The sequence below is a fragment of the Polypterus senegalus genome, unplaced genomic scaffold (genome assembly GCF_016835505.1).
Source record: "Polypterus senegalus isolate Bchr_013 unplaced genomic scaffold, ASM1683550v1 scaffold_3054, whole genome shotgun sequence".
NCBI lineage: Eukaryota > Metazoa > Chordata > Cladistia > Polypteriformes > Polypteridae > Polypterus > Polypterus senegalus.
Window position 1 is genome coordinate 963 of NW_024381417.1, and position 20,016 is coordinate 20,978.

The 20,016-nt window shown below is 44.2% G+C and overlaps 2 protein-coding genes across 3 annotated transcripts; one reads left to right on the forward strand and one right to left on the reverse strand.

Moving 5' to 3' along the window:
* The first annotated feature begins 213 nt into the window (after positions 1 to 213).
* si:ch211-112c15.8 (tumor necrosis factor receptor superfamily member 25) lies at positions 214 to 2,545 on the forward strand. Its single transcript, XM_039742847.1, has 2 exons — positions 214 to 1,755; positions 2,047 to 2,545. The coding sequence occupies exons 1-2, from the start codon at positions 1,596 to 1,598 to the stop codon at positions 2,364 to 2,366; spliced, it is 480 nt and encodes a 159-aa protein (XP_039598781.1). The 5' UTR covers positions 214 to 1,595; the 3' UTR covers positions 2,367 to 2,545.
* A 1,681-nt stretch (positions 2,546 to 4,226) lies between these two features.
* On the reverse strand, positions 4,227 to 13,139 carry LOC120520611 (tumor necrosis factor receptor superfamily member 1B-like). Of its 2 annotated transcripts, none has more exons than XM_039742845.1 (10): positions 12,593 to 13,139; positions 11,038 to 11,140; positions 10,667 to 10,789; positions 10,419 to 10,571; positions 7,134 to 7,227; positions 6,778 to 7,031; positions 6,592 to 6,675; positions 6,465 to 6,499; positions 5,170 to 5,404; positions 4,227 to 5,084 (listed from the first exon to the last, which is right to left on the reverse strand). In XM_039742845.1, the coding sequence occupies exons 1-10, from the start codon at positions 12,656 to 12,658 to the stop codon at positions 4,807 to 4,809; spliced, it is 1,425 nt and encodes a 474-aa protein (XP_039598779.1). In that variant the 5' UTR covers positions 12,659 to 13,139; the 3' UTR covers positions 4,227 to 4,806. The 2 variants fall into 2 exon arrangements, with proteins under 2 accessions (XP_039598779.1, XP_039598780.1); XM_039742846.1 differs by lacking the exon at positions 12,593 to 13,139 and adding an exon at positions 11,225 to 11,364.
* Between the last annotated feature and the right edge of the window lie 6,877 nt (positions 13,140 to 20,016).

Sequence of the window (20,016 nt, forward strand, 5' to 3'; positions counted from 1 at the left end):
AGAAAATAGAACTAGGGAACACTAATTAACATAGAATAAAAGGTCAGATGTCCAGGGAGGACAGAAAAAACAAAAAAAAAAAAACACCAGATAGCTGGAGAAAAAAAAACTAAAATCTGGAGGAGTTCAGAGGCCACAAGACCACCCAGACCCCTCCAGGCATTCTACCTAACATAAATGACCTCATTTTATTCAGGGTTTACATGGAAGAACTTGACGATGATGATCATGTGAACTTCTGGCCTTTAATCCATCAGTGTAGGGACATCACGGAGATGAAGGAGCAGATTCCATGATGAATGGATTTGTGTTTTTTCATTGGTTCATTAAAAAGAGGTCGTCAATATTCAACAGACTGTCTATTTTTGCATCCAATTTGTCCACTTGAGGGTGATAGGGACTGGAGCAGCACCGAGTATAAAATTGGATGTGACATTAGCGGATCACCTGACACATTCACACTTAAAAACACTTAAGCTGTGCAAGCTTGAGGTGTGGGAGGAAAACTGGAGACCCCAGAACAAAATGCAGTCAGACACAGGCATCAAATGTCAGACTGGATTTGAACCTAGTCTCTTAGAGTGATGGACATTGCTGCAAACCGCAGCATGACCCTCAATCTACTTTATAATAAAACACTAAGGTCTGTGTAACCAGTCCCTCAGAGCAATCGGATTGGTTTAGTTTGGCTTTGCTGTGATTGGTCGGTTTGACTTTGGTGATGTGACATAAGAGGAAGTACGAGTGTGAGACTCTCAAGGAGGAATAAAGGTGTAGGACATGTGCTGAGAGAGTCGCCTTCAAAAATGGAAAGTATAAACCTGGACAAGAAACATGGAAGGTGCCTTCGGAAACAATGACAGAGTCTGAGATGCAGGCTTTATGGGAATGCACTCAAGAGACAGAGTGTCGGTGAAGAGAGGCTCACACAGAGGAAAGGGCAATAGATAGCAAATAGTTTAAAATGACTCTATTATCTTTCTTTGACAGGTATCATGGCTAGTATAATATAATAATCCCAATCTTGCATAATCAAACACAGTTGTGGTGGTCAGGGATTATTGTGACAGTACCGGTCGCAGACACGCTGAATGTGTTGACTAAAACTAATATGGCAGATAGAAGAAGGCTGATGATCTTCAAGAATGTGCAAATGGGCCATCGCCATGCAAGGTTTTAGTCCATCAGTAAATCACAGTGACGATCTGATGGAACAGAAAATGGGGTGTTTAGCCACTGAGTCCTCATACTAGTGCCCCGGCGCTCTTGTGATACTCCAGCAGCTCAACCGAGCATTGATCCTATGGTTGTAGCCCTGCCACCATCTGTTTGGATTTACCCATTTGCCTTCTGATTTTCTGTACAACAAAATTGATTTATAGATATTAGGCTGCACAATAACTTCCAATTGTCAAATCAGGGTATGCAGGTTAATGCATATTTGTGTGTGTGTGAGTGTGCATGAATGAATGCGACTTGTAATGGACTGTCCTCCAGTCCAGTGCTTGATCCCATCTTGAACCTATTGCTTGTTGTTTCCTTAACATCATCATAATCTTCTTCTCCCTCTTGCTTAATCACTTGTAACAGACTGAATGGATCTGTGCCCCATCAAGTCCCACACTGGCCCTTCCTGTTCCTTTCTAATTACTTTCTCTTTCTTCACACAGAATGTTACAGGGACAGACGTCACACCAAGGAACCATAGAAGGCCCAACACACTGAATGCTCTACCTCCTCAGTACAGCAGTAATGGTAAGATACAGTGTAGCCTCCTACAGGCAATCCCATGGCTCCCATAGACCAGTTCATGTTTGACTTTTAGATCCTTTTGGTTGTCACAGATTTTCCGGTCTTGCTCTTCAGCCTCATGGTCATTTGAAGTTCTAATGCTCTTGCCTAATCTAAAAATGGCTTCATATAGTCTTTTAAAACACCCCCACCCAGATAAATAGCCCCTGTTCTTCTTCCCTGCAGAGCCAATTACCTCTCCCATCCTATAAGACCAATTTAGGCATGCTGCTTTTTCACTCTTTGTCTTTTCAGGCCACGCTGGACCACTGCAGCAGGGATCCTTGCTCTACGCCATCATTGATGCTGTCCCCATCAGGCGATGGAAGGAGTTTATGCGCACACTGCCACTACCAGACCACGAAATCGAACGGGCAGAGATGGAGGCAGGGACCAGCTTTCGTGACCAGCAGTACGAAATGCTCAAGTGTTGGTTTCAGAAGAGTGAGGCTCACATTTCCAATGTCTACAAGGCACTGGAGAACATGGACCTTCCCAGCAGTGCTGAATGTCTGCAGGAGAAAGTGGAGCAGCACTGGCCTGACCTGGACAGTACCCGGTGCCCTGTGGTCTAGCCTCTGGCCAGGGTTCTTATTGTCAGCTACGTTTTGCTGAATTAATAGCTGTGTCCACAGCTTTGTAGACATTTCATGTCAGAGTCCAGTTGGAATTGTATTCAGAGAATTTCTGAGCTGATTTTTTTTATAAGCAGATGACTACAGATGGTTAAATTGAATAAAAGTCAAAAGATACATACCTCGCCTCTCATATTAATTCTGCAGTGATTTAGAAAAGGGATCTGGTCTTCTTAAGACAAAGATGCACAATAAAAATGCTCCAAGTGTGGCCAGACATAGTACTGACAAGAGTGAATAGTGAGGGACTGAGTAGTGGACAGGGAGACCAGGCAATTGAGCAGACAGGGCCTACAAACCATGACATTTGTCAGTCTTTGCATCACAAAGGACTTGTGCATTAATGGAACTGTCACTGTTCATGGTTAACAAAAGCAGCCTTATTCACACTAGGTGCCCTTATTACAATATGAGGACCGTCGATTGCTCTGATTACATTACACTGCTGCAAATTGCTTCTTTACATTGGCAAAAACATGTTTTACATATGCACCCCCACAGCATGCAAAAACTGAATTCAGCGCCTTGCCGGTCAATTAATAGTTTCCAACACAGCAGGCATGATGGAGTGAAGCTTGGCCGAGATGTTCCTGACCTGTTGGCAAGTAGTCGATATATAAAATGACAAAAAAACAATTAAGTTCTTCAGTGCAAATACACAGCAGTGGCCCACTTAAAAAGGAACTAATATTGTGTCTGTATGCCATATCCATGCTCTTTAAGGTTTAATATGTCTGTCACGTCAACGCACATTATAATAATGGCTCAGCTACATGTATTATTATGCACTAGCTGTGTAAAAAGCATGGGGTCCTAGAAACTGTTGAAATCGTCAGGAAAAAAAACTGAAATGTAGAGATGGTAATTGAAAGGAACTGCTCTGGGCATCTCTCTTCTAGGAGGTTTCATTTTGCCAACATGCTCGCCACGCTTGTGTATCCTCGGAGGCAGAGCCCTTACCCCGAATCCACCTCTCATTTCCAGACAGACACACACTTCTATGCGTTGATGTTTATATAAAAGATGCGAGTCGTCATTCACCTTGTGTGACTGCATTTCCCTACTTGATCAGGGGTGTCCTCATTTCCCAGTTTCTCTAAAATGCTGCATACTCATATACGTCAAAAGTTTCCATTAATCTACACATGATCTCCTGTCAAGTTTTCATTTATGTTGACTTTTGTGTGGAAAGCATATGCACCTCTTTTTGTGCGTACACAAGTTTGTAAATGTGACCCACCTGGTTACTGGGCAAAATAATACGAATAGATGATGGGTGAGCGGGGCACAAGTATCAGTGAGTGGGGCAATGGGAAAAGAGAAAGCCCCCCTGATCAATGGGCAAAGCAACAAAAAAAAATCTGACTACTAGGTAAATGATGAGTGGGTGGCACCAACAGGAGTAAGTAATCAGTGGGCACAGTAGTAGGAATAACTTGTTTTTGGGTGGAACAGCAAGAGGATGAGACCTGATGAAAGAATGGAGTAACATGGAGAAAACTGGGGAGTGAGAGAAGCTGCAAGCAGGTTAGAATAAAAACAAAAAACTTTGTTGAGCATGCAGAGGAGTGGGCATGAGATGTAGTAGGAAGAGTAACATACTTAGAGTGGACAACACATCAGCTAGTTAGAGTCATAAATGCTAAGGAGTGAGTGGACAGTGTGGTCAGCCATGTCCCTGTACAGGGCAGGTTTGAGGCCACTGGCTGACCAATATATTTTTGTCTTCTTGACCATGTTAAGAAGGTAACAAAGCATTCTGACTCCTGCCAAAGTGAGCAACAAGACATGACTCTGGTCTGTTCTTGGAAATGCAAGCTGCCCATTTATTATACAGTACAAAATACAAAAGGAGCACCCAAATCCATTAGTGGTCTCTCAACCATAGTTGAAAACTTTCCATTCCCAAAAGTCACAAGCTACGGATGGATGAAATTGCAAGCCTTCTCCTACAGCAAATCTCTTGATGCAAACATCAAGCTCCATATTTACAGCACTGTCCCATCATCCTAAAATCTTCATATTAAGATCATGGAGAGATGGCAGGTTTTACAGTGTTTTAATTGCAGAAAGACCCAGGGCTCCACCAGCCTTGTCTGGTCTGCATTTTCTTATTATTTCACTTCCTGTCCAGTTTCACTGATGGGTGATTTGTAGCCACCACTTCTTTGCCTGGTTTTCCGACTAGCTTCATTCATTACTTGTCTCTGCCAGTCTTTCTTTCTTCATTGATGGTGGCAGTCAAAAGACTGGATTATGCCAGAACATATCATGGACCTCCCAACAAGAAAGCCTGGCTGCCTACCCACCGGTGTGTGGCCATTTTGTAGGCCTACTGCTTTAGTCAGTGCTGGAAGCACTCAGTGTTGTGCCATCGAGGCTAACTCAGCAGGCCTTTAGGGTCAGCCTCTTGCACTGCTAGACGAGCATCTTTGTCTGTGTGCTGCTGGGGGTCCATCAAGCTCACATAGGACTCCTCCTGAGACAGGTGTACCACTGAGTCCTGGTCCTGCTCTCCATACTGGGACTCCTGGGAACAGCTACAGGTTTCAGAGGGTCCTGCTGGGCAGTCTTTGTGTATCAAACTAGTACCATGGCGACAGTTGATGATAGCTTTAATGTGTACACTGACACATGCATTTGTCCCAGTTGTGCCATCTGTAAAGGAAACAGGAAGCATCAACTCAGTGGTAACTGGCATATGACAGACAGAACAACTCTGCCCACAATAACACTCTCCTACCTGAGTTTTGTCTTTGGGTCCCAATCTGCTGGTAACGTTCAGTTGCTACAGAATCCTGTTCATGGCAACAATTGGGCACATTAGTGCCACTGCTGCTGGAGGACGTGGCCGAAGAAGAAATTGAATGGTTGCTGGAGTTGTGGTCCTCTAGGAGGCATTGTTTCTCTTGTCCTGAAGCCGTCACCAAAGAAGAACATCTCTGCCCACCGTCAGGGGAGGACTGGGCACTGGGGGGCTGGATAAAAACCAAAATGCTTGGGTGACCAAGGTGTTTGGAAGGCAAACATCTTGAAGTGGAGAATTAGCAAACTACACAACACTAAATGATCAAATGTACCACTCAATACAATAGTCAAGGGAACCTCTCAATACAATAGTCAGATCGGTCACTTGATACAATGGTTAAGTGGGCCATTCCTTATTGATGGTACAGTAAATTAGTGGGATGGGTCACTACTTACAATCACCATATGTATCATAAGTGCAATGGCCAAATGAGTCACCAACTGAAAAGGTCAGATGGTAACATAGGTACCTAAGGTCAGCAATGGTCATGTAAGTCACACAGTAAAATGTCAACACAGATCACAAAGTATATTGGTCAGATGGTGATTCAAAACAATGGTCTGAATGATTACTCAGTACAAAGGCAGTATGAATCACTAGGTACAAACATAAGATGGACTACCCAGTAAAACTGTAATACATGTTACTAAGGACAAAGGCAGATAGGCTTCTCAGTAAAATGACCACATACAGTATGTCATCAATACAGCAGTTGGATCAGTCACTGAAAACCATGGTCAAGTAGGTCACTCAATGCAATGGTCAGATAAGTCACTCAGTGGAGCAGCTAGACTTGTCAGACACATCACTCCCGTGAATATGATGGCAAGATCAGTCATGAAGTACAATGGGTATCTCGGTAAAGGGCTGTAGGTGCTGCATGGGCCTTTCAAAATAATGGCCAAATGGGCCACTAACTGAGTTACTTGGAGGACTTACTGAAATCAGTGGCCATGTAGGTCAATTATGCAATGGAACCATTGAGTATTTACTGCAGTGGTCAAAGGGGTCACTCAATGCAATAGTCAGGTGTCGTTGACTCCCACGAATGGTGAGGCGGGCCATTCGATAACTTGGCCATTGTGCTATGTGACCTAAACAAGCAGAGGTCTCCTTAGTATCAATGTAATATGCATTGTTAAACATGATGGTCTGGTGGATCACTCAGTAAAATGGCGAAATACACACAGGATCAGTGTTCACACCCTCCCTCCTCTCAGAGTTCTTACCTGCTGTGCTTCACCATCAGCCTTCTCTTTTTTCCCTAAAACAAAAATTACATTTTAAAAATGATGACAATGCTTCACCATTCAAGTACCAAGAATATGGAGGGTTTGTCAGCAGAGAACACCTTACCTGTGAGCTTGCAGGACTTTGTGATGAGGACTGTAACAATGGCAACCAATAAGATGACTACTCCAGATAAAGAAAGGTACAGCACTGCAAAACAAAAAATAGGAAGTAAAGAATTTTTGATCCCAGTGACCCAAAACTGGACCCCTGGGAATCTCCCAAACGCCCACCGACAGTATTTGCACTCACCCAGTGAGGGTGTGCTGCTGTTAACGTTCTTCACAGACTGCAGGATCACTGTAGTGCCCTCTGGTGGCTGCAGTTGGTCTGTGCTCAGAGGAGGCACACGTGTCACAAGCTTGCCACTTTTCACAGCAGGGACGGAATTCTCTGGCAGGCGCCGAGTCCTGATCAGTACAGGCAAAGTTGTCACAAGCTCTCCACATGTCGCGTCAGAGGTAGAATTCCCTGGCAGAAGCAGAGTTCTGCCGTGGTCAGAACATCTGAGGAGACAGACAGACAAACAGCCACACAGGAGTCAAGACACACCAGGGGAGAAGGAAAGTGCTTGGATTGGGGTTTTTGAGGTTGGGTACTTCACTCACATGGTGTGCGGGCGGCAGGCCTCAGTACTGGACAGGCTGCTAGAAAAGGTGCCGGGTGGACAGTCTGAACACACTGTATTCGTGAGGACATTTCCTAGAAGACAAGTGACAAACAACTGGCTAAGCTCTTTGGGGCTTTCATTTAAAGAAGTCACTGTGTCAATCTTCATTTTCTATACAGTGGATTTAGAAACGATTCAGAACTGCTTACTTTCTGCACACTTTATTGTGGTGTAGATTTAATTTTAAATGGAAAAAAAAATGCTTTTTGTGTCAATCAATCTAAACTCAATAATCCATGATGACAAAGTGAAAGTATGTTTTCAGAAATGTTTGAAGTATTCAGACCCTTTGCTGTGGCACTCTAAATCGGGCTGAGGTGCACTCTGTTTGACTTGATTATCCCCGAGATGTGCCAAGAACTTGATTGGAGTCCACCTGTGACAAACTGAATTGATTGGCCATCGTTCAGAAAGGACACACCCCTGTGTATAAAAGGACCACAATTCACACCACCCATCAGGACAAACAAAATAAAGGCATGAAGTCCAAGGATCTTTCTGTAGACCTCCACAAACAGACTGAAATCAAGGCAAAGGCATTAAATCATTTCTAAAGCTTTAAGTGTTCATAAACACAGAGGCCTCAATGAGTGCGACATGTAAGCAGTCTCGACTTCTGGATTCTTCCTGGAGTTGGCCATCCAACCAAACTGAGTAGCCAGAGCTTGGTTATTAAGTTGACCGATGAACCCAATGGTCACTCTTTGAAATGATGGTCCTTTAATGTCACTATATGCTTCTTTATTGGGCTGTGTACTTGCTTGTTGAAGTATTGCTTGACAAAGCACAATTTCATTCTAGGAAGGGATCTTTGCAAAGGAAGTTGGTTCTTTGTGCTTTAAAAAACTTCCTAATATGTCGAAAAAACCTGAGATCTTTAATGAATGGCAGTCAACCTAGCAGGACACCAACAGATTAAGAAAACGCAGACTTGGCCTGTGTTATTGTATTCAGCAAGAGTTGCTTTACAATCCTGATTCATTGGTATTTCACAAATCTGTTAAAATCTATTCATCTATTCAATCAAAATCCAAATCATATTATGTGATGTCATCCATTGTTAAATTCTGCTATATACGTCTAAAATTTTTATTTTTATACTGTATTGAGGTTTTGTTTTGTTCTGTTCTGTGTATTGTATTGTATTGTATTGACCCCCTTCTTTTCAACACCCACTGTATGCTCAACATACCTGGAAAGGGGTCTATTTTTGCACTGCCTTTCCCGAGGTTTCTTCCATTTTTTGGGTTTTTTTTTGGGTTGTTTTCCTTGTCTTCTTAGAGAGGCAAGGCTAGGGGGCTGTCAAGAGGTAGGGCCTGTTAAAGCCCATTGCGGCACTTCTTGTGTGATTTTGGGCTATACAAAAATAAATTGTATTGTATTGTACTGTATGGTTATTTACTGTACAGATAACAATGATTCTTCCTGGAATCTTCATGTGGATGGGTCTTTTGGGAATTAAAAGTTGTTTCCTCTATGGCATTCCCCTGAAGAACCACTTTGACACACTTATTTGGAAGAGTGTAACAGAGGTTCAGAAGTCCTGTTTTGAGATATGACAGCACTCTTAGAGGAATGAGGAAACATATTCTCTGGTATGATGAGACAAAAACTGAACTATCTGGGTAGAACTTGTCACATATGCGTGTCTGAGGATCTCCTCACGGGCTCATTCAAGGTATGTGACAACTGTCCCTAACATTCTCTTCTCCTTCTATCCCACAGCACTGAAAACCCGCTCAGTAAGGTTACTGTAATATAAGAAGCACAGCCACCTGAAAGGAGGCTTCATTTGCAAACAGAGCAGACCGCTGGACAGAGCTCCAGTGTTTGAGCACAACTTACCACGACAAAGAGCCAAATTTCTTTTGTTGTTTATTGTGCCCAAGAAGGCTGTTTATTGAAGTCAAAAGCCATAATTTTCTGTTGAACTTCCTAATTAAACAGGATGACCCAGTTAGTGTCCCAACTATTCTCCGCTTGAACAACCGGTCATGCCTGCACCCGGCCACAAACTCCACACACTTTCTTTGGCAGAGTCCAGGCACCGCTCCTCATCTGCCTAAAACCATCCCTATGGTGAAGCATAGCAGTGGCAGAATCTTTCTAGAGGTTGCTTCTCTCAGGGCCATGTAGACTGGTCAGAATTGAGAGAAGGATGAATGCAGCCAAATACAGAGTGATTCTTGAAGACAACCTGCTCCAGAGTGCTTGCAACTTTAGGCTGAGGTGATGGTTTGCCTTTTAGCACAAAAATGACACAAAGCCTATAGCCAAGACAATGCTAGAGTGGCTTAGGGATCAGCCTCTGACTGTTCTTGAGTACCCCCAGCAAAGCCCAGATGTAAACCCCATAAAACATCAGTGGAAAGACCTGAAGACACTTCCCATCCAGTCTAACAGAGCTTAGGTGGATCTGCCAGAAAGAATGAGATAATAAGCTCAAATCCAGGTGTGCAAAGCTTGTAGAGACTTGCCCACGAAGAGTAAAAAAAAATCACTGCATCCAATGGGGCTTCTACAAAGTACTGAATTAAGGGTCTAAATACTTGTTTGAAGGAGAGATGTCCATTTTTTTAAAATGTATTTTTAAATTCACAAAATTGGAAGGCACAGTGGTAGTGCTGCTGCCTCGCAGTAAGGAGACGTTAGTTTGCTTCCCATGTCCTCCGTGCGTGGAGTCTGCATGTTCTCCCCGTGTCTGCGTGGGTTTCCTCCCACAGTCCAAAGACATGCAGGTTAGGTGCATTGGCGATACAAAATTGTCCCTAGTGTGTGTGTGTACCCTGCGGTGGGCTGGCGCCCTGCCCGGGGTTTGCTCCTGCCTTGCACCCTGTGTTGGCTGGGATTAGCTCCAGCAGACCCCTGTGACCCTGTGTTAGGATATAGTGGGTTGGACAATGACTGAATTTGCAAAACTTTCTAAAAACAATTTTTCACTTGATCATCATGGCTTACTGACTGTAGATTGATAGACAAAAATGGCAACTTTCTCCCTTTAAAATTAAACCTACGGCACAAAAAAGTGTGTAGGAAGTGATCCACTGTAGCTTCATTCACAGATAGAGCAGGATTGTGGGAGAGTGCAGCCAGCGGAGAGCTATTATTATTAATGGCTTTTTTAATCCAGTCGTCATTTGGCATCAAACTGGTCATCCCTAAGCAGCTAAACTAAAATTTTCCATGAAGTGTGATGTGACCTTGCTCTACAGACTGCGCTTACCTGCAGGATTTGCCCCCTGCCCGGGTGGACACTTGGAAAGCAACGAGCACCTATAGCATGAAGGAGACTGCCATGTGGCGCAGTAGGAGTCTTCAGGGCACTGGCATTGTCGCCGGCTTGACGTTGTGCAGGGGGCAACTTCTTTGGTCCCACCTGAAAATAAACCAAAGGGTCCAAAATGAGACGGGACAGAGTAGAGATCTCTCTCTCTCTCTCTCTCTCGGACTAAGAGTAGCTGGAGTCCAGACCTTTGCACGCGATGCACTGGAAGCAATGCCGGTGGTAGTTCCACAGCTCCGTGTACGTCTTCTCTCGGCAGGCTTTGCACTTGGTATTTTTCGACTCGTTGCACTCTTCATCCTGGAAAAACCCTACAACAGAACAATAAAATAATGAAGACGTGGGGTGCGGCTTGAGAGAGCAGCAGCGGAAGCGATCTGCTGACCCCGAGGAGCTCCGCTGTGGTCTGCCGTCTTTATCTCTTGCGGTTTCTCTGTGATGCAAGCAGCCCTCGGCGCCAGGCGCTGCTTACCGAAAATCAAACCCCTGGTTCAGCAGTAGCAGTACATCTAGTCATAGCATGGAGGTGCGAGGCGAAACCCCAACCAAGCCTGCTTACCTGGAGGGCACTTGCGGCAACATTTCTTTATGTCTTCATTGTAATATTCTGCATCGTTTTTTCGGCACTGCCCCGACTCTGAAGTGTACGGCGGAGAGGAATCCTGCAAAAGAGACGCACAGACAAGTCAGTTGCCTAGCTCATGAGCACATATTGTTTAGAACAAGTACAAAGTAAGACGCTATACAAGTAATCTGCGGGGGATCTGGCGAATGGGTACTGCCAGGCGAGGTGCACCCATGGAAAATGCAAGATAAGAAGCAGAAGTGCGTCATCGGCCCTTCAGCCGTGTGGTTGCATGCACTGGAAACAAACGTACGGCAGCACGACTAAGGGGAAGGAGCAGCCACTTCTCTGGGCGGCTAAGCTGCCCCTCGGGGGCTCTCTGAAGAGGAGGCAAGCAGCCCTGAAATTGGCAATCCATGTGTTTAATGAAGGAAATGATCCAACATAATTTCCTCACTTCTCAAAAAAAACAGGAACTTTCCTGCGCTCCCCCAAAGCCCAGTCGGCCACCCGTTCCTGCCTCCCCCAGACATGGCACTTCCTGTAAGCTCAGGCGTCCATGACGGGAACGTTTCTGCTAAACTAACCAGAACTGGACTTGTGTAAAAATGACAACATCCAACAAGGAGCTGGAACGACTCCCAAAATATCAGGAAGCTAGAAAAATAAAAAAAAGTGGCCCAGCTTCCGCTTTTCATGTTTTACTGGATCAGCTGTGATTCATACTCGGCGTCAAGTGATTGTGTTAGGTTAGCTCCCCAAAATCTCCCATGCCCAGTGTTTTAATTAATCTGAGGAACAAAACACAGTTAAAAAAACAGAAAATAGATTCCAAAGAATACCGCGTGTATCGAACTCAACACTCAGTCCGATTTCAACATGAGAGAATGAAAAAGAAAGAAAGATCTTTTGACATGTTGATTTGGAATCCACGGAAAGTTCACTTTACGAATTCCGTATCACGTGAGTCATCTCGGCGGGGAAGTTCTTAACAGGGTGACATCAGTCACGCACTAATCGTGGGGGTGGAATTGTGTTTGGCCTCTGTGACCAGTCCGGCTACTCGAAGAGCACAGACGATCATAGTCCGCATCACTTGTGTGGAAGATATAAGCAAACCAGCGGTTCAGGTTCAACCAGTCTAATCAAAGTACCTCTCGGAGTTCAAGAGGGCCATGTAACCACGTGACTAGCAGGTGCATTGCCATTGTCACACAGAGTGGCACGAACCCTGAATTTAGGTTAGGCTCTCTAGGCAACAACCCCGAATACTGTACATCAAGCTTTCCTTTATACAGCGCCTTTCAGCTATCACACATATAGCATGAGGATACACGTCATATTACATATAACAATACAAATCATTCGTCGCTAGAGTGGGTATTTTTAAGTTGTTTAACTTGTCGATCTCGGCCGAAACAAAACTGATTGTCTAAACAACCGAGAGGCCAGGGAATTAGGAAACATTGACCTTCCTGTGGAAAAAAAAAAACTTTTGGGTGAAACCATAAAGTTAGTCACCACAGAGAAGGAGCTTTCAAACCCTCACCTCAGTCACCGGTCCCGCCGCGAGAGACCTTAAGGCGCAGATTGCCAACAGTGACAGCAGCCACATTGCCAGATCGACCCCCTCTCTTTGAAGATGGTCTCTGCTTTCCGCCGCGCCTGTCCGATTGATCGAGGAAGAGTTGGAAGGCTTCTGTTTTTGTTGTTTTTTTTTTTTCCTCTGGCGTTCCTTGCGGACAAGTCCACTTGATCTCGTGGACCCTCTGTGCCCGACTGGAGTTTCTACTTCTGGTCCTCTTCTATCTGTCAACGCCCGACGCAAGTCACGTCTTAGCCGGAGTCCCCACGTGCTCAAATCTCTGTGCTCCTCGGGTCCACTCGGTTTCGCCGGCTCCCGCTCCACTTCTGCTTTCAGTTCGGTAATCTCGCCCTTTTCCAACAGTCCACTCCGAGTTTGTCTCGCTACGCGCTGGAGTCTCCGCCGCTCTTCACCTTTTCACTTGCAGTGCAGAGCTGAGAAGCTGTGGCGCCGAGCTTCCTAATTTTGCCGGTGACGTAAAGCCCCTCAGATGAGAGTGGAAGTTACTTCATAATGCTGAAATATACAAGACACGAAGGGCAAAAAAAAAAGGCACAGTGCAGCCCTTACCTTCGGCCGCCCATTACAGGAAGAGGACTATTATGTTTTATCGGATATAGCGCCTTTCACGAGAGCGGGGGTAGGAGTATGCAGAAAATGCTTAATGCAGCTCTGCACTGAGCAGGTTCAGATACGCATTTATTCAAAATGTGAAAAAATAAAGATCTGAAATTTACAGCAATCAAAAAATGTATAAGCACTGTTTTGGAAAAGACAGCGTGACGAAGCTCAGTGCAGATATGAAACAAAATGTGTGAAGGCGATTTTGTACGGGCTGGAGTCAGAACAGATCTCTGGAGTCAGAGGAGACTGCCCCTTTATCCAGTTCTGGCTCACAGAAGGACGGTGCCAAACCTGGGGCTCTGGGCTTAAGCTCATGCAGCTCTAGACGGGACGGGGCGATTCTCCATCACATGACACATACCATAACTCAGGGGCAATTTTTAACCAATGCTGCACGTCTTTGGGATGTGGGCGAACCCCCTCGGAGATCTAAAAGGTAAAAACGCGCAAACGGTGAGGCAACAGCGCTAACCACTGCGCCACCGGCTGGCACCTGATTTCTCCGACTTTCCGAGCCGTGAGGCTGAGCATAATCTTAAGAGATGTGTAAACCGCCATATGTGATGGCTTGATGTGCAGCGATACCAGCCCTTAAGTAGCAGGGTTATAAAGTGGGGGCGGCGCGCCGCGTGTGCTTTTACTCAGACAAGCAAAATACTTCCATCCATCCATTTGTTCGGTCATTTATTTCTCCACCAATTTTCCCAATCACGCTTAACAGAATGCACGGTGGGAAGAAAATTTAGTTTTTGAGAAAAAAAAAAATCGTGAACCACAAATTCAATGATGCATATTCTGGATCGGCTGAATGGAGTTCGCTATTTTCACCTTGCCGGAATCCGGCGTCGGTGCTTTGTTGGCTCTTGAGTGCCCTCGGTGGTGTAGCGGAGGAGTCGTCAATATGCAGGCAAGCACACGGAGATGGTCACCCGCAGTTTGTGGACTATTTGCTAATTCTTGTAATGACACAATGGTAAACATAAACCGCTGAGCTACACAAAAACACTTCTCACTTCTGTAACTCCCGTCATTAATTGCTCCTCCTTCCTTAAAAAAAAAAAAAAACACAAAACAATCAACTTTATTAATACTTTCTCTGACATGAACTACTCCCTTACCAAAAAAGAAATGTCCACGTTTCTATAATATTTTCAAGAAATGACATTAAATTCAATACCAGTGTTATCAGAATTTAAGTATTAATCATGGGCAAAAGGAGAATTTCTAAAGTAAATGCGAGGGGATGGTGTTCTAATAGACTCAAAACATCAACAAGTAAAACTTCAACAGAAATCAGTGCACAAACAGTATTTAGCATATATAAAGGTAGCACGTAGCACTAATCAATGCAATACTAACAGTCAATACAAATTAGTATTGCCCAAAGTGCTTAAATCTTGCAGGTATGTTGTTCTGACGTGGAGGCAAGTCCTGAGGATCCTGGGTTACCTAAACTTGCTTCATTCCTGGGGAAGCTGGGTGGTGTGGGGATTGGCTCTGCTGTGGAAGGAGTCCTGCTGTAGCTTGCAACAGTCAGATCAGCCAGTCGTGGCTGTGATTGAAACTGTGTAGGAACTGAAGGTACAGCTGGTGGCACAGAACTTGTGATGAGACCTGAGAAGATGTTTGAGGGCGGAGGTGAAGCAGAGTCTGGGCAATAATGAGAAACCATAGGAGGATTGTGACATAAGGCTTCAGTCGATTGTAACGGATGACTTTTGGTTTAGTCTGGGGTTTTGACAGGTCACCAAGTTTAAAGTTGACAGGGCGGTTATTTTCAGGTGAAGTGCAAAGAACCTCATAAGGGCCGATCTAACGTGGGGCTTACTTGTTTTGACGACGTGCTGGGTTATCCATCAGTTCTAGATCTCAGTTTTTTAAGGTGTGTACTTTAGTACAGCTGCTGTTGCTGTTGTTGTGCTTTATTTCTAAATGCAGTTGCAGATCTGTATGCATTTATCAGGCATGCCTTCAATGAGACTGCAAATGTTGCAGGGGTGCCAGCCATTGCTGAAACTAAACAGCCGATTTCATTATCAGGTATGTTAAGTGGAACCTCCTACCCATGCGCCAAAATGAAATGTGTGAAACCTGTGCTGGCATGAGCCAATGCCACTTGAGGTAAATGATCGTCCCAATTTTGACCTAAATCTAACAGATATTTAGCCAGTTCCACTTTTAAGGTGCGATTATAACGTTCATACTGTGCTTGACAGGGAGAAGTGTGAAGTTTGCGAATTGACAACAAGTTGCAAAGTTGTTTCATGAGGTCTGACTCGAATGGACGACCTTGGTCTGAGTGCAGGGCTTCAGGAAATCCATATTGTGGGATAAATTGTTCAAAAATACAACGTGCAACTGAGACAGCAGTCTGATCCCTTAACGGATAAAGACTGTCAAATTTTGTGTAAAGATCCATTAGCACTAACCCATAACAGTGAACTTTTGTGGAAACTGGCAGCTCTGTTGTGTCTGCAGCAACAGTCTGGAATGGCAATACAGGTGAGACAGAAACCAAAGGAGCCTGTGGGTGACGTGACGTTCAGGGGACCACCGAGACTGACAAGCAGCTAATTAGCAATGCCAGTAAAAGTACTGCGTCACTTTGTCCATTGTCTTGGCCAGTCCATAATGACAAGCTGCTGGGTGTCCATGAACATAATGCAGTACTTGGGGGAATTCAGGGGAACAAATCTTAAAAAACAAGTCCATTAAAATTAATTTAAAAGAAGTTAATGAGTAGCAAAAACAGGTCACTAATTAAGAAACAGGTTTGAATGAAAACCTGCAGCCAGTGTGGCCCTCCAGGACCGGAGATGGGGGCCCCTGCTATAGATATATTAAACATATGCTCCATCAAGCGCTGGGCATTAGAGATATCCATTGGCATCATTTGGAAATGCTAAAGTCCGACACGTGTTGAACAAGCAGTTTTCTACTGTCTCTTGGGTTGAGTGGAATTTGCCAATACCCAGCAGTAGGGTCAATAGTACTAAATATTCAGAAATCAGATTGCCTATCCAGTGGGTGTCATCAACCCTAGGAAGCGGGTGACATGTCTTTAATAGTAACTGCATTAAGAAACACAAAATCTGTGGGTACCATCCTTTTTTTAACTGATACGACTGGAGCAGCACACCACGGACTATGAGACTCTTCAATAATATTCTGCCCCAGAAGCTTCTGCAGTTGCTGTTGTAACAGAGCCTGTGTTGCAGAGGAAACTCTACATGGACGTAATTTGATTGTCTTAACTGTACAAATACTATGGGTGATCAGGTTTGTTCTACCATAATCATAAGGGTGTGAGCTAAGCATTTTTCATTTAATAATGAGGTAAAAATAATAGCAACTTTTAAACAGCGAGAGCATAAACCGCAGCCCAGGGATGGATGGGCACCTGAAACGTTCTGCTGCTGTGCACACTTTCTTGCCTCTTTTTGATGAATTTGGTGATTAATAGTTTTGCTGTGTTAATTTCGGTCCAAATCCATTAACACAATGACAGTAATATTAAAAAAAACAAAAAAAAAATAAAACTTTGCTTTTGGGGCGTGCCTGATACTTGACTGGAGGAATTATGATAAGGTGGAGAGGAGCTGGTAATCCTGCTCAGGATTTATTCTTACTGTGGGCCTGGTACTGCTGGGATTGTGTGTTTCAGAAAAAGAGAAAAGAAGTATTAAAAACAGAATAATGAATGAATATGCCAGTCCTGTTTTATGAATTAGCCCAAAATCATTGGCCACAATCCCTGCCTGACAGCCCTTCTCAGGTGACCAGCCCAACTAAATGGTTCAAATGGTGCCATTCAGACTAGTTGACTGCCCTGAGCTGCACTTCATTGACCTGTGTGTAGCCTCCACTGCTCACTTATACAATATGATATGTAAATAATGCACAATTGTTCATATCTTGGCACTATGGACTAATTCCGATTTTTAAAACATGCATCCTTTAAATATGGGGTGTCTATCAGCATCAGTGCAATCTGTAGAAAGAGTGCCTTTCCGGTGACTCCCTTTGTTTGTAGCGGTGTTGCTGGGGCTTGAAACTGCAACTCCCAGCAGTCCCTGCAGTGGCTCTGATTGGTCTTCTTTTGAGGATACAGGGGCTGTTGGGTTCAAGGAGTCCAGTGCCACATTTAAAAGGAGGCTGGTGATACCAAGGAAAGAAAAAAAGGTGTTAAGTGGTTCACGTCTGAAGTTCTTGTCTGATACCTGTGGATTCTTGTTGTGTCCTGGATTGTTTCTTGGTCAGGGTCTGGATTGTCTGCTGTATGCCTGTTATGTGAGGACTGTATCAGGATTTATGGCCATCCTGTGAAGAAAGGAGCGCTCCTGAACCGTCCACCCGTCATCACCATTTCAGGAACTACCAGTAGGACTATCTTTGCATTCCCCTACGTTTACCTTCATTACATTACATTACATCTTTTGCCGCTTTTTCATGGACTTTAGTATGTGTGGTTTTTGTTTGTGGTTTGTTGTATTTAATGTATAATCGCCGTAAGGGGAACTGGGGTGAGATCGTTCTTTTCATTTATTATTGTTAATACATTCTTTATTTGCTGTTTTATTTCCAATGGCTGTTTGTCTCTGTTTGTGAGTGTGTGAGGGTTGGGCCAAGGCTGGGTGCGTCCTTGGAATCTTCACTAAAAAAATAAATGAATTACTGTCTCTTCGACGGTGTGGATCTTAGCGACACCAGACCGCTACATGTTTATATTGTTCAATTCAGCTGATGCCTTTATCTAAGACAACTTACCATATTAATAATACAATTGGTTCTATTTCCCAATTAAAGCACAGGCAGGCTCAGTGACATGCTCATGGTCACACACTGTCACTAACTAGCAGCACTAACTAACTCTGAAGTTCATAGCCTTAACCACTACACCACGCTGCCTTTGACAGAGTTATGTTGTCCATACATCCCAAAAGCCACACCAGCTCCTCCAAAAAAAGATCTGTGGACTTTATCAACCTGTCTGGACCAGCCTGATCACCACATCATCCGAAGTTAAAGAAGAAATATATTATACAAGTGCCAGTGTACATTGTTTAAGACTGATGTATTCACTTTGTAGAGCTAAAATTGCAAGCTTTGAGCGCCACAACACATTATTCGATCTATTGGGGATCAACTTGGAGTTTCAAGCGCCTGACTAGGGGTCATTGGTCCGGCTTGGACAAGCTTATTGAGAACAGGTAGAATTAAAAACACTGTTGGTATGCATCAAACTGTACTGGTAAGCAAAAACTAAAACCTGCGAAGTGCTGTCACTCCATACTGGTGAGTTCTGGCCACTTCAGACATCACTAGGCCAGCGTTTAATAAAGCAGCTAACATGGAGTGTTTAACGTAACGTATGCAATGTAAATGACATTTGGGTGACTGTCGCTCTTGCCGCCGCCACTCTCTCAAACACACACACTTGAACACCACCAGTCAGACAAACAACACTGAGCACTCAAGACTGCAGCAGTGCCGGTCACACTAGTGTGGTAATTAGGAAATAAGATCTTAAATAACTAAACACCTGGAAAAGTGCCTTAAAAATCATGATGATGAAAATCTTAGAACACGATTAGAAAAAAAAAACACACACACACAAGTGATGTCATTGTAACACACACATAAACAACTTCCTGCGTTCCAATGCAACATTTTCGCCTGACGTCTACTCCACTCATTGCTAATTTCCATTATCTACTCCTTATCTACAGCCTAAAAGCTCAACGATTTTGTGCAACGGTTTTGTGTCACGTTGTTATGTCGCTTTTTTGTCACACTTTATATCGGCTTATTTTAAAACCTACATATATGTTTGGTATCATTCTTTTCAGAATTTATTGAACTTTAAAGTACTGTTAGATTTTCAGAATCTTATTCCATTTTTAAATTCTAAACTAAAAAATATGATGAACTCGCGTCCCGTGAGATGAGACTTTGTGCCAAGAGATTTAACCACACCCGGGGACGGTAATAAAAGACAAAGAGTAGGACAGCTTTTGTACAGGCATTTAAATGTTCGAAGTGCCGCACCAGATGCAGATCACATGGCACGAAGGCAGCAGCAGCTGATCAAGCAAAGAGGAGGTAAAAAAACCAAAAAACTATTTGTTTCCCATTGTATCACCGTTTAAGAGGGGGTTTCAGAGGAGCGCCCGCGTCTCCTTGGGGTGCGTTCATCCTCCCTCTTCACAATGCGAGCGGCAGAGATGCATAGCGCAGGCCGGGGCGGTTGGCGAGCAAAGCGAGCAGGGGGCGATCCCCCTAGTTAGTATATAATTAAGCAAGCAAATTCCCCACAGAAAAGGTGAATTAATAGGAACACGTCAAAAAAGAGTGACATGCACAAAACCATGGGAAAAAATTCCATCCATCCATTTTCTAACCCGCTGAATCCGAATACAGGGTCACGGGGGTCTGCTGGAGCCAATCCCAGCCAACACAGGGCACGAACCAATCCAGGGCAGGGTGCCAACCCACCGCAGGACACACACCAAGCACACACTAGGGCCAATTTAGAATCGCCAATCCACCTAACCTGCATGTCTTTGGTTTGTGGGAGGAAACCCACGCAGACACGGGGAGAACATGCAAACTCCACGCAGGGAGGACCCGGGAAGCGAACCCGAGTCTCCTAACTGCGAGGCAGCAGCGCTACCACTGTGCCACCGTGCCGCCTGTTGGGAAAAAATTGAATATTTTTAAATTTCTTAAGCAAAATGCAGTACAAAAGAAGAAAAGGCAGCAGA

Coding starts and splice junctions, on each gene's coding strand:
- si:ch211-112c15.8 (XM_039742847.1), top strand. CDS start 1,596: ATGGATCTGTGCCCCATCAAGTCCCACACTGGCCCTTCCTGTTCCTTT. Junction 1,756..2,046: donor TCCTCAGTACAGCAGTAATG/GTAAGATACAGT, acceptor TTGTCTTTTCAG/GCCACGCTGGACCACTGCAG.
- LOC120520611 (XM_039742845.1), bottom strand. CDS start 12,658: ATGTGGCTGCTGTCACTGTTGGCAATCTGCGCCTTAAGGTCTCTCGCG. Junction 10,572..10,666: donor CCAGTGCATCGCGTGCAAAG/GTCTGGACTCCA, acceptor GTTTATTTTCAG/GTGGGACCAAAGAAGTTGCC. Junction 6,676..6,777: donor CAGCAGCACACCCTCACTGG/GTGAGTGCAAAT, acceptor TTTGTTTTGCAG/TGCTGTACCTTTCTTTATCT.